This window comes from Gallus gallus, chromosome 3 (genome assembly GCF_016699485.2).
Source record: "Gallus gallus isolate bGalGal1 chromosome 3, bGalGal1.mat.broiler.GRCg7b, whole genome shotgun sequence".
NCBI lineage: Eukaryota > Metazoa > Chordata > Aves > Galliformes > Phasianidae > Gallus > Gallus gallus.
In genome coordinates this window covers 22,772,914-22,789,625 of record NC_052534.1, presented here as the reverse complement: position 1 = coordinate 22,789,625, position 16,712 = coordinate 22,772,914, and the positions used below count along the sequence as shown (strand labels likewise).

At 38.7% G+C, this 16,712-nt stretch overlaps 1 protein-coding gene across 8 annotated transcripts in view; it reads right to left on the bottom strand.

Annotated features, from left to right (window-relative positions):
• GLTSCR1L (GLTSCR1 like) overlaps nucleotides 1-16,712 on the bottom strand; it is a 45,878-nt gene that overhangs the window by 10,877 nt on the left and 18,289 nt on the right. For 6 of the 8 annotated variants that reach the window (XM_040697394.2, XM_025148872.3, XM_015283845.4 and 3 more), the window contains 5 exons: nucleotides 10,981-11,029; nucleotides 8,245-8,293; nucleotides 8,094-8,162; nucleotides 2,422-4,122; nucleotides 544-643 (listed from right to left, as the gene is read on the bottom strand). In XM_040697394.2, coding sequence (XP_040553328.1) covers nucleotides 544-643; nucleotides 2,422-4,122; nucleotides 8,094-8,162; nucleotides 8,245-8,293; nucleotides 10,981-11,024 — 1,963 coding nt within the window. In that variant the 5' untranslated portion in view covers nucleotides 11,025-11,029. Of the gene's footprint in view, nucleotides 1-543; nucleotides 644-2,421; nucleotides 4,123-8,093; nucleotides 8,163-8,244; nucleotides 8,294-10,980; nucleotides 11,030-11,392; nucleotides 12,082-16,712 lie in introns of those variants that run through there. The other 2 variants (XM_015283844.4, XM_004935345.5) reach the window with 2 other exon arrangements.

The following is a 16,712-nucleotide window of genomic DNA, read 5'->3' as shown; positions in this document are numbered from 1 at the left end:
GGATTTCCTATCACACCACTGCAACACACCAAGAATTTCAAGTACCGTAAGCACAGCGTCCCAAAAATTTACTGGAAAAAAAAATCACAGTACATTTTATCAAACTTTTCTATACTCTTTTTTAACTATCTAACTTCATTGAACTTTTCTGTACCTAACTTTTTCATATGAACTTATTCATACTATCACAAGAGAAGATACAAAAGTTTCAGAGAATTCTGTAGCTGATGTCTGCATTTCTCCAAGTTGCAAAAAAGAAGAATAAAAGACAGTTCATTGGATATATGAATGGATATATATAAAATCGTTGGATTTTATAGAGGGAAAAACTAATTCTCTACAGACCAGATTCACCTTTTCAAAAAGCACACACACTGAATACTGAAAAACTGTGTTTGCAGTCTCCTAAAAATAAAATTCCGATAACCTCTATCAACACGAGCCAACAATGCAAGTCTGACACTGTGAAAAAGAATCTATTGCTGCAAAAAAAAAACCAAAAAAAACTGACAACAGAATGATTTCAAAAAGACCATGGTTGACCTGATAGCGTGTTGCTCAGAAGACTTGATAGCTGATGTTGTCTCAAATTATCTTGAGCCTTTGATGCAGACACTGGTGATGTCTGGTTCATACCTTTCTTCTGTGGCACATGCATTAAAAACAAAAATAAACAACTGAAGTATTTACTGAAAGCTTTAACAAAGAAGAAAAGAGCAAGAATAGGCAAATGCATCCTCCTTCAGCCTCAAACTTGTCACTGGTGAAGTCTCACCTTGACTTCTTACACTGAGTTCAAGAATTGCATACAGTAAATCAGCGAGGAATGGAAACTCCACAAACAGTACAAATACACAGAGGGCACATTCTGGATGCCCTGTGATTCACCCTGACTCAAACTAAAAGCAGCCTTCAGGTAGCTCAGCTTTTGAGAGTCTCAAAGCTGCAAAACAGTCTCAAGAAAAACACTCAATACAACAAACTCCCTGGTGTTCAGAAACTAAATGATACTGACCTTATGATACCGTACAACATTTAAGACTTAAGTACAAACAAGCTAAGAAGATTCTGGGAAGCAGTGGAATCTGTTCCCTATAGTTAAGACTACACTGCCACTTTTTGGCTCCAAAATTTTACCTGAAAAATATATTCTTTTACAGCAATAACGAATTCTATGCTTTTGTAACTGCTGAAACTCACTGGCCTCAACATGCATCCTACAAATACAAAAATAAAGACAGATGAAGAGAAAGTCTTCAAATTACTCATCTGCAAACAAAACATGCAAATCTGTGCTAGTGGTTTTGGTGAAGACTAAAAATTTGGTCCTATAACATGTTTGCCTTTATTTTCTAAATAAAGCCACAATATTACATTGCCTGTCTTGCTCTTGGTTAACAAAAAGCATTAGACCTTTGGGAAAAGAGAAAAAGCAATGGTAATTGGGGCAATTCCATTCTGAGATAGCTATCGGTATTTTATAATGACTATAGAGAAAAAACAAAACTAAACTAAAACAAAGCAATAAAAAGCAGAGTTGAGATAACTGTTAGTTGCTAATGATGTTAGCATGCTAATGATGTTAGATGTTAATGAGTTCAAGATCCATGCTTCGGATGCTCATTTATGAAAGCAGACAAACTTAAGCTGAATATAAACTACAACTGCATCAATTGGACAAAAAGGACCACTTCTCACCCTAAGGCCACATTCAGAACTTCTAAAGTTATTACTTAACAGACCTCTTCTTAGAGATATTTTTTACAAGCTAAACTTTTACAAACTGCTTTAGAAGGTATTTCCTCCTAAGGACTTTAAGAAACACCTTTCACCTTTTCTTTGCTTCAAATTTGAAAGCTTCCAGCTGCTCCAGATCCAAAAAAAAAAAACTGTAAGCACGCAGAATGTCAAAAAGATTGAGTTTAATGGATTACTTATGAGAAGTAAACAACAAAGAGAGACCCAAGAAACAGGCCAAACGTTGAAAATGTATATATAATTCTTAGTGATGACAAAAGACTTGTCAGTGCTAAAAATGTACCCTAGACTTTACATCAATACCTATGCTAAGATTATCAAAAAGCCCATACTTGGACAATCTTACAATGTCAATTCCTTTGAATTGAGAACAGAAGTGTACCAATGGTAAGAAGTTGAGAAAAATACCACCATAAATCACCAATAAAAGCTTTTGAATTAACGAAAGCGACAGGCTCATTCACTCAGTGACCAACTTCAGAAAATACTGAGTGAAAAGACACACCTACGTTACAGTGATTTTCAGCAGTTTCACGGCATTTGTAATACTACAGCCTAACAAAGTCTACCTTGTCCATACTAACAATTTCAGTACTTCGTTAACAAGATTTTAGCACAGTTTAGAATCGTTTCTTCAGCTCTATTCTGAAGCAGTTTTCTTACCTGACTGAAGGTGAACTGTTGCTGTGTTACTCCAACTGACGTGTGACTAAAGGTGCTGACGGATTTGGAAGAGGATGCTGGAAGACGATGAGATGCACTGATGGGAACTTGAGTCCTGTTCTGTGTGAGCTGATCTCCGGTAAAGTTTCCTCCAGATGCAACAGACTGAACTGAAGGTCCCAAGCTAGGATGTACTGAACCAGAAGAACTTACAACAGCGAATCGATTAGAAGCTGACATATTTGAGACTGTAGACTGCCCAGGTGACATTGTCGTAAAACTCGATCTACCTTGAGAAGCATTAGCTTGACTGGGTGACAAATGCAACACTGTCGGTGATGCCTGCTGCAGTGGCACCTGTCCACCAACAATTTGTGAAGTTCCATGATTTACTATAACTTGGTTTCCAGGAGCTGTGAAGGTCTGGCCAGAAACAAGCTGAACAGCTGCGTTCTGATTATTCAGCATCTGTCCAGAATACGACTGGTTGGCTCTCAGCATGTTTGTAGAGTTCCTGTTGAGCATTACGTGCTCAGCAGACACTTGGCTAGGAACCAACTGGGAAGGCTGTGTCTGAAGAAGCTGCCCATTTATGGCCTGGACATGATGAACTGAGTTTGAATTAACAGACAAACTTGTAGGTATGAGAAACTGGTTTTGAGGTGCATGAGGCTGTCCCATAGGAGAATGGATAACAATACTACCTCCAGCATTGCTAACTGTCTGAGGTGTAACTGATTTTCTTGTATTTTGTTGATTAACGATATTAACAGACATATGAGGACCAACTACTGAACTCTGAGGTGAGCTTGCAGAAGCAAACGGAATCCCTTGCTGTACATGATGCTGCTGTATTCCCAAGTTATTCACATTGTAAGCAGATTGCTGACCCATCTGGACAGGCTTTGGTTGGATATTAACAGGTACTTTGTTAGAGTTTGGTGCTAAACCCCTTTGAATTATGATATTATGGACAGGTACAGATGTCTGAAAATTTGTGCTGTTAAATGGAACTGTTACAGGTTGTGCTACAGGACTTGTATTTGAGTTCCCAAACAGTGAATTACCATTTGGAGTTTGTCTATGAACCAAGAGGCTACTGCTCATGTTTGCAGGCGTCTGCTGACCATTACCCTTCAGTATTATCTGAGATCCATCGAGGTTATTAATGGTCATCATGGAAGGCTGATTACTAAATGAACCAATTAGCTGTATCTGCCCAGAACCACTAATCTGGTTGCTATTAGACAAATGCTGGCTGGGAACACTAATTCCGACATGTTGCATAAAGCCATGTTGCACGCCGACTGTATTGCTTGCAAAAGATGCTCCAACAGGTTGCTGTACCACTTGAGTAACTCCTATAGGTTGCAACGTCTGACCTGAGTAATTAGAAACATTAGAAGCCTGAGTAAAGGATGCTGATGAAGAAGGATGAAGCTGAGCTTGTGCAAACTGTTGACTAGAACCTACACTGGCATCCAAATATGCCTCTTCTGCCAAAGTCTGTTCAGTAATATTGGCCTCCTGCAAAGACTTCTGAAGAATATCAAAAGGTTGATCCTCACTAAGATCAGGTAAAGGAGAAGACACAAGTTCATCTTCAAGAAATTGAAGGCTACTGGACAGCTGCAGTCCATCACTAGGCCCCTCTCCAAGCTGACTGCTTACACCTTTTACAGACGACTTAGGATCAGTGTTCTGAAATGAAACATAATAAAATAAATCCTTTTTAGAAATTCCCAGCTGTTTCCCCATTGAGCTTTTTCACACAAACAAATTGCCATACTATGATCACACGGTGCCAATTAGCAGCCATTTCGCAACATTAAGGAACTGCGTTAAATCTTTGTCCTGAAGAGTTTTAGAAATAAAAGAGTAAGAAAAACAATGCTACAGACATTGTGTTTTATATCTTCAGAAAAGATTACAGAGAACTACTACCACTAAAACTACAGCAAATATTAAGTAGCATGTTGAATTAAAAATTCTTCTAATGTACATCTGTAAATACTGTAATAGAAATCTCATCCAACCAGCCTACTTTACGTTGGTCTACTGTCAAATTTTCCTTAAAAAAAAAAACAACAACAACAATAAAAATAAAATAAAATAAAAAACACCACAATATACCCAGAATCTCTTAGCAACACAAATGTCAGGTTCTTGGGGGGGGGGGTTAGGAATGTCAAATTTAAATGGATATTAAATACTTGCAATTGTTCTAAGTTCCATAAGAGTACACCTTTCTAAATTCCAAAATCACATCTTAACTACTGAAAAAACATCCAAGTTCTTCTTAGATCAGGACTGCATAATGTGGGTGGAGAAACTATCAGTTGCATTCATATTCTGAGCTCTCACTCCTTGAATGTCACAGACATTTGTTGTCACCTCATATAAACAAGTGAAGACACCATAAGCTGTAATTATCACATGCAACCATGTCCCCACTCTAAATATTTAAGCATATTTAATTCAGAATTTTAAGCTGACCTGCTTCTGAATCAGCCTGTATATTTTATGAAACTTCACCCCTCTTGTAAAATATTGACTATACTGAGAATTCAATAAAATGTTTATATATGTTTATGTATGTACATACACATAATTTTATTAACGTATATGTTTATTAAAAGAATTAAATCAGTACTTAAATGTCCTGATGTCTCCACTGTATCTAGCTACCATCATGCAGAGCAAAAAGTAGTCACTACATGGGGCCCTACTGGAACTCAGGACCCCCAGGTTCCTGGGAAGAATTCCGTACTGCACCTGTAAATTGTGTCCAATGACAATGACCAATGCGAAACCTCTCGTAACATTTAGATGCTTCCAGTTAATGCTGTTACCATTAGTACTAACAATACAACAACTAATAATAATAGCAGCAATTGGAATAATAAATAATAATATTGTACGCAATCAGGACAAAGAACTTGAAACTTTCCCTCTGAAATGAAGAATACTGAGATTCATTTCCTGCTCTCAGGACTGGTTAACATCGAAACACAATTTTACTTAAGCAAACTAGAAACTTGTTCCTTCCAACTTAACATCTCTATCGCTGCTGCCATGATTCCGAACAGCCACACAGAACATTATGCTATTTTCAACAAGAAATCAGTGCCTCTGCAATTTCATAAATCTCTATCAATGACAGTCTTACTCTCACTGGCCCCATGCATATTCTGCTCTCAAACTGTTCCACTGTACCTAGCAGGAAAATGACAGGAGTCACTGTATACAATCCAGGCAATGACTAGGGAACTCTCCCGTGAGAGATGTAACAGAAACTGATGACAGCCAGGAAACAAACCTGCGATCAGTGGAGAAGTTAAGCAATTATTCACTTTGAGGGGAAGTGAGGAAAAAAAAAAAATCAGACCCTGCCTTCTCTCCCTAAAGTCACCATGACACTTTATTAGCATGAGACACATCAACTAGGACTAGAGGGTATGGCTTCAAGCTGCACCAGGGAAGATTCAGGCTGGACGTTAGGAAATACTACTTCTCTGAAAGGGTGGTCAGGCACTGGAATGGGCTGCCCAGAGAGGTGGTGGAGTCACCGACCCTGGTGGTGTTGAAAAACCATTTGGATGTTGTGTTGAGGGACGTGGTTTAGCGAGAACCATTGGTGAAGGGCAAATGGTTGGACTGGATGATCCTGTGGGTCTTTTCCAACCTTAGCGATTCTACAATTCTATGAATTTCACGTTGGTTGTGTTAGGTGTTGGTTGTGCATGCTTGCCAGCTGGGGCACTGAACCCTTGACACTGAATTTGTAAATTCTGCCACTGAAAGGCATTATATGGGCGTCAACACAGTCAATCCTACTTCATAGTAGCAATTCTGAATACATACAAAACCAGAATTTTCACTATATGCAAGAATTTTAACAACAAAAGGGAGTCAGAAACCCTCAACTTTTCAGGTGTCTTAAGCTATAAGCAGAGCCTGTGAAGCCATCCACCAGTGGAATTTGTATGGAATACTAACACCATCTTTTCTCCTCTCCCCTCCCCTCCTTGGGTAGAAACCATATGCTGACTTGAGTGAAAAATGACTTGATTGTGAGGATGGATGAAACAGTGCCTTGCAAAGGCACAAGAGGTATCTAGAATACAAATCCCAGTCAAAATCACTACCAAAAATCTCAGCTTCTGAAATACACCAAGAATAACCCCAACTTCTGCCAATTTCTTCGTGCCTATCAGAAAAAATGTCTGCAAAGAACAATTAGGAAGTCTACGCTATGGCAAATATATGCCGTATGTTATCTTTTTTTCCCCATAGCCTCATCTTTCTTAGGATGCTTTCTCAAAACCCATCTCTGTCATGCTGCATATAGTAAACTGCTGTCTGATAATGATTAGCCTTGTACCATGTTGAGACCACTTTTAATGATCAGTCGAAAATCGGGCACACCCTATAAGGAATCCCAATTCCCCCAGAGCTATCTCAAGCAGCATAGCTATCACATCTTGAACTTTCAGCCTGTAAGGTCTGTGGAGAAAAACCTGTCACTAAATTTATGTTTTTACTTTCATATTTAATATGATATTGAAGGGGAAGAACATGGCAAACAGGAGAGTCACTAGTTCTCTATGAAGAAAGAAAGAGTTTTCAATAATTATTTAATCAATTATTGAAGGTCCTTATATATTTATAGTATTCCCACGTTTCAGCTAGGAACACGGGGCAAACATATGAAGTCAAGACAACAACGTAACAGAGAGTAATTAACAAGGAAACCCTACTGTATATATTACAAAAACTGAATGTGGGGATGAATAGGTCATAATACAACAAAAAAACAGCAACAACAACAATCAACTAATGAAGTAAAAGAAATGTGTGTTAGAAGGAATCTCTGGAAACCACCTAGTCCAGCCTCCTACTCAAGAGAAGTCTACTGCCAACACTGAATCAGAACAGCCTTGGCCGTATTACCATGTACACAAAGCCCACAACATTACTGAGTAAAACTTGATCCAGTGCTGCAACAGTCCTAGCACAAAAAGAATACTGGGGGGTTGGAACTAGCTGATCTTTAAAGTCACCTCCAATCTAAGCCATTCTATGAAATACGATTCTATGACTACTTACAGCACCTAACGAATTTCAAGCGACTTCTCTGAATGCTGAAATTGCAGGAAGAAAACATCCCCAGCTAGCTACTCAGTGTAAAGAACAAAAAAATAACATGAATTAAATCTCGTAATTGCTAGCTCAGATTTTATTCAGAAATAAGGTACAAAAATATCCTACAATTCACAGGAAATGTGTAAATAATACATTTAGATGTAGAAATAATACATTAGATGTAGAACAGATACTCTACATCTGAGCACTACCACATCTACAATCACTAAACTTACATGCCCCATTCACTGCATAGTTACACTGGAGAACATTTTCACTGCTCAGCAAGTGGCTTTTGAAAATTTGCAAGAAATGGCTCAGTAGTGCTAATGCCTTTTGATTCAGTCACTACTGAAAACCCAACAGAAATACTTGAGCAGCATGAGGTGGTTCTATGAGAACATTCAGAATTTTCATGTGGAAGAGGTCAAAGCCCAAAACCACTTAATTCAGTTTTATAAAAGCCAAATAAAGCTGCAACAGAAGCATGCAGTTTCAAAAACAACATTTCTCTCCCGACCACTTACATTGGAGTTGGCGAAAATGGAATTTGAGTTGGCTACAGAATATTCTGCATTTGTCAAGTCTTCGTTGCTCTGGTAAAAAACAAAATCATGTTTAGAAACAACACACTCAGTAATGGTTTCGTATGTCTCACACACAGGAAATGCTACTTACAGATTTACTACTAGGTCCATGCAGAAAGTAATTCAGTGCCTGTGGGTCCCTTAAAAAAAAAAAGAAAGAAAAAAGTTACTATTTAGGCAACTCTTTCTGCTAATGATGTGAATTTAACCAAGTCAGACACTCTTAACTCACACAAATCAGGTTTGTTTCACTGACTGCAGTGCAAAGTTCAAAGTATGCACCATTTGAGGCTCCTTGTTTCTTTATCAGCATGATTTGCAGATATTGATCAGATTTACTGTCACTGCACAAAGACATTTCAAACAATCAACCATGTTCATCACAAAATCTGAGTCACACTGACTCTTTTGATGAAGGCATTACTCTCATTCTCTCAAAACAAAGCATTTCACAACAGCACACAAGACAAAACCTAAGGAAAATACTACAACCAAGTAACATGAGAACTAAAACAGCAACCATCTTCTCTACTGAGATTAATTATTATGCCTGCTCAGCTACTGTTTAAGTCAACAGGATTTTTTTACCAAGTCAAATCTTTTAGCATGTTTTCTGACACTGTTAACAAAAAGCTTGCATTTTTTTGCCAGAGTAAAAAGCTGCACCAAGTGAAATCAACCGTACAAATAACTGAATAAATGTTACAAAACACAATTTCAGTGCATTTCATGAACCTGGCACTATCACTGAAGAGAACTCAGATTTAAAACATGGTCTGACAGAATGAGTGTTGGAAATTCAAATAATTTAAAAATACTTAAATGTAATTGAACATGTAGACCTCACAAAAAGCACTAAAAATGTGCTGCAAGTGATTATTTTATTATAAATTACTATAAATCATTTCCCAACGCGTCCATTAGCCTAAAGAGCAAAGTGACATGGAGTCTTTTAACTTTAAAATATCTTTATTAAGAAGCAATAATTTTAAAAAAATTGAGAAACAGGAGATTCTCATTGAAAAAAAGAAGTTCATTCAAAGCATCTCTCCTCTCTCCATCATCCTAGAAAATAAAAAGGAAAGAAGTTAATGTAACAGGTTTAACAGTCTTCTAAAAGCACAAAAACACGTCTCTTATTTGGGAAAAAAAAAAAACTGCATGCATGGGTTATCAAGCACATGTTAAAAAGGTAGCGTTTAGCAGGGACTTCATGGTACAATTACATTTACAACACAAGTGGCTACATATATTGTCGAGCAAAAAAATCATTTTCATACTAGAAAATTCAAGAATTTGGGAGAAAGATCACTGTATGAGATCACAAGGTCTGTCGCATTTTACTGATACATTATCAAGCCATTTAATAGTAACTTCACTCACTGGCTTTAAGTCATGAAACACACAATTAAAAAAGGAGAATACTTCATCACCTTAAATGCTGGCTTTAGTAACTAAGGAATTTTAGAAGACACTTACCAAAAACCAAAGTTGCTGTTGTCCATTCTTCTAGATGCTTACAACAGTAATTGCTGCGAGCATCAGGAAAAATGCTGTAATTTTTCAAACACTCATGTGGATAGAGCGCGCTTTTCATTTTCTGGACCACCTGTGAACTTGTACCAGGACCTTCATGATTCACACTCATGACACAGCACTTAATTATCCAATGCAGTCAATTACCCTCTTTATGTTAAAGTAGGATGTCTTTTCATTTCTCACAGCTACAGCCAGTAATCTTGCACAGTACACAACACAAAACATAACCGTGATCCATTCCAGACAACACTTCAGCTATAGCATCCACAGAGTAATCCCTAAATTACAGTAGCCACTGCGATAGCATTTTGCTTTTCTCTCAAGTTCTCACTGTTTTGGCAGGAGGTCTTCAGTGCATAAGAAATGTAGAAAACCTATTTATCTACTACATTTAACACAGTACTAAAAAATAAAAAATCTTGTATGAAATAGATACCACATTTTAATAGCTGCTACATGACCACTGCCATACCAATTTTTCAGAGTTTGAGATGTTTCATCGCATATGAGATGTTTCTTCTCATGTTTTAAATGTATTACAACACACTACCTGTTCTCAAGTACTTGACATGAATGTCAGCCAAGCAAAGGTAACCTGCCATTTATACAACCAACAGAAATCATGCATTGCAGTAATCTAGTTACTGTAGTATGAGATACCTATATGGAATATATTACTGCAAATAAATCTGTAATTTATATTTAAAAAGAAAGTAAAATCCCCAATTTTATTAAAATCAGCACCTTTTGAGGAAAACGGTAACAAATCCTTGTTTGTTGTGGATACTTTACAGTACTAGGTAGCATTTCTAATATTTTTATGCAAACACAAGGTACTAGTAGAAATTAACGTGTTTTTTTTTTAAGAAAAACACGTAGTCTTGCTTTTCCCTTTAAAATACGAACAGTGTCAACAAAGATTCCAGTTCCACCACTCAAAAAGCTGAAATTTCTTTTTTTTAAACCCCTAAAAAACAGTTCTCTGCAATGAAGTCTGTAACAACATCCCTACTACTGTGCTTCTGCAATGACCTTGTATTACCATTTGCTGAAAAGAGACTTCAGCTTTCACATCCACTCATTCCTTAGCTGCTCTTGAGAAGAATGCCAACAAGTGGATTGTCATCTAGCATGAAGCGGGACTGAAGGTCATGTTATACATACATCTCCATGAAGGGAAGCACAGCTTCATTTCATTTCAACAGTGTAGCTATCTATCTTATTTGCAAGTCACCTACTATTGATACGATACCCAACCTTTCTGAAGAATTACATAGGCAAAACTTACCCAATAAGATCAAGGAGACAGGATTCATCATCGTCATCATCCATGACAACTAGAAGAAAAAGGTTGAGGATATATATTCAGTTCACATCGGAAAACATATTACTTTCAACAGCAAAAATATTTTAGAATATCTCAATGGCTTTTATCAAACAGTTTATAGGAGTTGACATTTATTACTGCTAGAGTTCTTAAGTATAAACAAGCATATTCTATAGAGACCTATACAAATTCAATATGTTCGTCTCAAAATCAAATTCAGCAACACATCGTGATCTACAAAACTCCATGCAATATCATTATTTAGGGATTTTTCATTTTGTTGCTATTGGTTGTTTTAATAATGTTCAGCTATTGCTAGTCACAATACACCCAATCTCAGTTTCTCCTTAACACCACTGAAGAGTGTACTTACGTGAACTTGCAATTAATAGCACGGAGTTCAGAGAATCCTTTTAAAAACAGGCGGGCAATTCATTTGCATTAGTCAAACTGAACGTAGGCATCTACTGGGCACAGAGCATTTTTAGTCTCACAGCATCCCAGTCACCAACTCTTGTACTCACTGATTAATCAGACTAGTACTACCTGTAACAAATATGCTCCCTCATTTTTTCCTGATTGCTGCTCCTTTGAAGCTTCCATCTGCATGACCCTGGCTCTCCCATTTACTGTAACTCTCCAAATCTCATCAAAGACTGTAACATCATCTCCACTTCCTCTCACAATCTCTTTATCTTCCCTTACTCCCTGCAGAGATCCCAACTAATCAACTGATGATAGCATCTCCTATACCTCTCTATACCCTGGCATCCATTCAGTTATCCAACATCATCCACACAATATCATATAATCAAATCAAACCAATTCCTCTGCCTGCCATGCCTGTGTTTTTCTCAGCTCCCCTTAAAATTCTGCCACCATATTTAACACTCAAATTTATAATTCTAGTTAGATTAGAATGAACTGAAGCCAATCTCTTACTTATGTCAAAAGAGAAATTTACTCCCCCTGACCAGCTCTACACGCATCATTCTGTGGGCTCTCATGACTGTTCACAACGATTGAAATGAAGGGACCTGTCTCACAGAAGGCTGAAAGCACTTGGACTGTTGCATCAGAAGAACAGAAGGCTCGGGGGCGATCTTAGCAATGGATAAAAATGCCTGATGGAAGGACATAAGGAAGACAGCCAAATTTTTGTCAGTGGTATCCAGTAAAAGAGGCAAGGGATACAACATGTTTCTTTTAAACTTAAGAAAAAAGTTATTTTCCTGTGAGGCTGTCAAACAGCGGTGCAGGCTGCCCAATGAGGCAGTAGGGTATTTGTCCCCGGAGGTGCCCCAACCCAGCTGATGCAGCCCTGAGCAGCCTGCCCTGGCTGGTCGTCCTGCCAGCAGGGCATCGGGCAAGGCATTCCCAGAGGTCCTTTCCACCTCAACTGCCCCCTGATCCTGTAATCTTTCTACACCTCAATGATTTTGAAGCTAGCTTCTACCTCATACTAACAGAAAATACCCCAGCCCTTACACTGTGCCGCCCCATGCTTATTGATTGACAGTGTGCAGCAGAGGATTCATCATTGCAAAGATGCCTTGCTAACTCTGCTCCAACAGAACAGGAAAGCAGACTGTGGCTACAGCCAACTACTTGAAACATTAGACAAAAATCAGCATTCATGAGCTGACTCTGCATTTTAAGGGAAATACTCTCTCCCATGATTCAGTAGCACATCTGCTGGCTGCTGCAAACCAGCAGCATAAATGCCAGTCTTGCAACTGAATGCTAAGCAAATTAGAAGACATTTTATGATGTGGCTGAATTTAAATGTAGATGTGCATTAGTAAGAACAAATCAGTAAGTGATTAGCATTCTGCTTTAATGTCACTGTTAACACTTCTTACAGGAAGCTATTATTTCCTTCTGCAGCATATACAGCTCTCAAAAGCAGGTTCCAAAGACTCCCAGCTAAATGGAAAAGGAGAAGGAAAAAAAAAAACAGGATTTTTTTTCACACTGCACGCCTACTTTTAAAAATCCCAATCCGTATCACTATGGTAACACTAACACTGCTACTTGAAATCAGTAAAACTCCTTCATTTTACCAAACCAAACATTCTCTGTGACCATACAATAAAGGCTTACCATTGTGGGAAAGTCCAAGCAACCGCACAGAACTTTGTTCAACCACTACTCTGATGGGAATTATAACTACCAACACAAATGAGATGGGTTTGCTAAGTTCACCAAACTCTTGAAAACTCGCATTTATAAAAATGACAAGAGGGGAAAAAAAAAAAATAGAAGAAAATGCCAAGGAGAAAAAATCTGAATGGTAATACATAGTTTCTACTATTCGGCCCTACTGCTAAACATACAGCTCACCTGATTAGAAAAATGTACCGCTATGTTTTTCCTCATTCTATACACAGGAAAAATCTACCCAACTTACTGTAAGCTCCTACCAGTCTACAAGACAAAGACAAAAATGAAGAAAACAGATACATTTTTGTAAACTCCATGAGTAACTACCAGTCCTCCCAGAAGCACATCTAACACACTCCAGCAAAATTCTTGCCATCACTAGCAGAATTCTTACAGCAGCATTCAGTTGAAGAGGCTGCTGCACTCTCAACACCTTGAAAACCACAAATAAACCAAAAAAATACATTACTACCACCTCAACATCCCCCCAGCAAGGGTTGTGTAACACCACAGTGATGTGATGCAGGATGGCAGCGTGTCTGTGAAATACCACAGGACCAACACGCAGTTGGAACACCACTCAAAGGTATGTGGTCTGTGAGGGAAAAGTCAAGTTCACGACCAAGCCACATGAGCTCACTACCTATTTAGAGTAAATCCTGTTTGCATTTCACCATGTGTACCCAAGGTTTACCTAAACCACATAATTGCACATTTAATTCTTTTTAACTGATGCCAATTTTCAATGACCATTTGTGTTCTGCTAACTTCAGGACAGCAACAGAACAGCTGCACAATCAAGTTAAATTCTTGCACAGCTATCCCTTTGGTCTTTCTTTAAAAGAGGGCCACTTGAGCAACACGTGGTCTTGACAGAAATTATCATTTAAAAGTGTAACAGTCTACTGTTTGAAATTTCCCTAATGTACTTTTTACAGCATAAACAGTAGAAAAACTAACGGCTTTTTCTTTCCAACTATCCTTTTTGTCTTTTTATATCCAAGTCACACAAATTCAGTCCTCATCAGTATTTGTTAACACAGTGGACAAAATTACTGATTTATGAAATGTGTACAACCCACGTTACCAAGACAGCATGAAAATGTAACACAGCGAGCAAGAACTAGAGGATGAGAGCTGCACAGCCCAGACCAGCAGCCTGCCAAGCACCACGTGTGCAACTCAAGGGACACATTAGAAGAAAACATTAGAACCTCAGCAGTCCCTGTATATAATTTATAAATAAATACACATACATTGGGAGTGATTGACAACGTGTAGAGACCACTGGCACAGGCTCAGTTCTGGCTTTGGGTCAGCTGGCTGGGGCCTTAGCCCATAGGCAGGGGCATGAGGCCTGGCAGGGCTTAGCAGTGTGCCCCAGTGAGAGAAACAACTGGGGGAAACATCCGCACAGCCTCCTGGGCAGCTGCCAGATGGTACCCCAACATAGATCATTATCATCAGTACAGTTCAACAGTGTATTTTAATTTAAATACAACACTCAGTTTTTCAAACTCAGCCCTGCCAGCGCATCCAATTGATTTACCAAGTGCAAATACTACCTAATTAACAGTCACTATCCAAGCAATACTCCCTGAAACTTGCCTCATGGTACCTGGAGAAGGCATACTGCCTACTTGTAACAACACCTCCCTAGTAATTTCTGGGAAATAACCAGGCTGCCCTTTATTGCACACTCCCAAACAGATTATAAGAGAGAACAAAAGCCATTAAGCTGGCAAAGAACCATCAGCTATGCAGGCGAATCCTTTGAGGCACTGTTACTCAGTGGCCTGAAAGCCTCCATCCTCCTTCCAGTAGTCCAAACTAATTGCAGCACAGACCAACACAGAGCCCTGAAGCTCTCCCATCCACCTTCCCCACATCAGCTCCAGGCTTTGAAGTAGCACATAAAAATCATCCGGCAAAATACACTGATCTGTTTCAGTTTGAGTGAGCTCCGCCTGGTTTTGACTTGTCACAGAGCTACAAGAGCACTTGTGAGGCCCCATCTGAAATACTGAGTCCAGTTTTGAACCCTAACTCTCAGACAAATTCAGCAGTCCAGCGGAGTGCCAACAAAACTGGGAAGCACCTACAGTGCAGCACTAGGGAAGTCTGAGGGGAATATGTTTCCTTAGCCTGGACATCAGGAGGCTAAAGCAGGCACTAACAGCAGTCTTTCAGCTACTTCTGGCAACAGCCGATTCCTGCAACATAGAAAACTCAACTGGACATGAGGAAAAAAAAGTTCATGAACGAGAAGGCTCATGCATGACAGTTGTGGAATGACAGCCTATTTTCAAAACTCACATGAATCTGACTTCAAAGCTAGCTCTGCTTACAGCAGGGAACTGGACAAGGTAACCTCCCTAGTGGTCCTTTATTTTCATTACAAACTTCATATAGAACTTCACATATGAAGCAGTGAAATCTTATTTTCAGATCTTATAAAAACCCAATAGTGGCTACTACAGAAAGGCAACATTTAGAGCAGTAGTTCTCAAAAATGTGGTAGGAACAACTCTAAAGCTTGGTAAGCCACAAGTAAATGCATTGATCTGCAACTCACAACTTCCACGCAACTACAGTTCCTGACTGGCAGCACACAGACCCATGAATCTGAGACTCAGCAGTAGCACTTGGAAATCAATGTTTTAAACAAGGCAATGATTTCTGTAGTTACAGTGGGAAAAAAAATTACATGAAGAAGAGCACAGCAGCATTAAGACCAACTCTACATCGTTTGCAGAGACAAAACACCCAGAGTTTAAGTCTTTCCCTGATGCAAACTTTCACCACAACAGCCAAGCATGGTGCCAATACTTTTACTCAGCATGCTTCTGAACTAGGAAAAATAAATAAATAAATAAAAAGATGCCATTTCACCACGTATCAGGTAATGTGCACCATCTATTCAGTATTCACTTCAGCTTGCTATGGTGCTGAGACTACTGCCTTGAACCCACTGCTGGTTATCATACAGACTCCTGACAGACCAACCCCTGCACACACTGAAGGAAACCTGCCTGCACGGGGCTGCAGAACCTCGCCTACATTCTCTGCAGCACAGCAGTACAACAACACAAACCAAACCCTTAGCTAGTTAATACAGGCTAGTACCTTGCAAATGGAATAGCTTCAGATTGTTTAGGATATTTTTTTTTAACTAAGCAAGAACATGAACCAGTTTAAGAGCTGTTCATCACATCTGTCTCTTCATTTTCAACATGCTGCAGAAGATGAAAAACAACTACTACTATGAGGTACTTCCACTTCCCCTGTCAGTGTAAAAACTATGCGCACCAGAATAATGACACATCAGTCAATAAAAGAGTGCTAAAAATATATTTTTTTAAGTGATGGCAAATAAAAAACTCTCCAATTTTACTCAGGCAAAAATACAGAAGACAACTATTGAAAAGCTGTCATTCTAAGACAAAAAAGAAGAAAGAAAAATGAACATTTAAAGTGTACTTTGTAAAATAAAAGGGTTTGGCCACTCTCCTACAAACCACAGTGTGTTT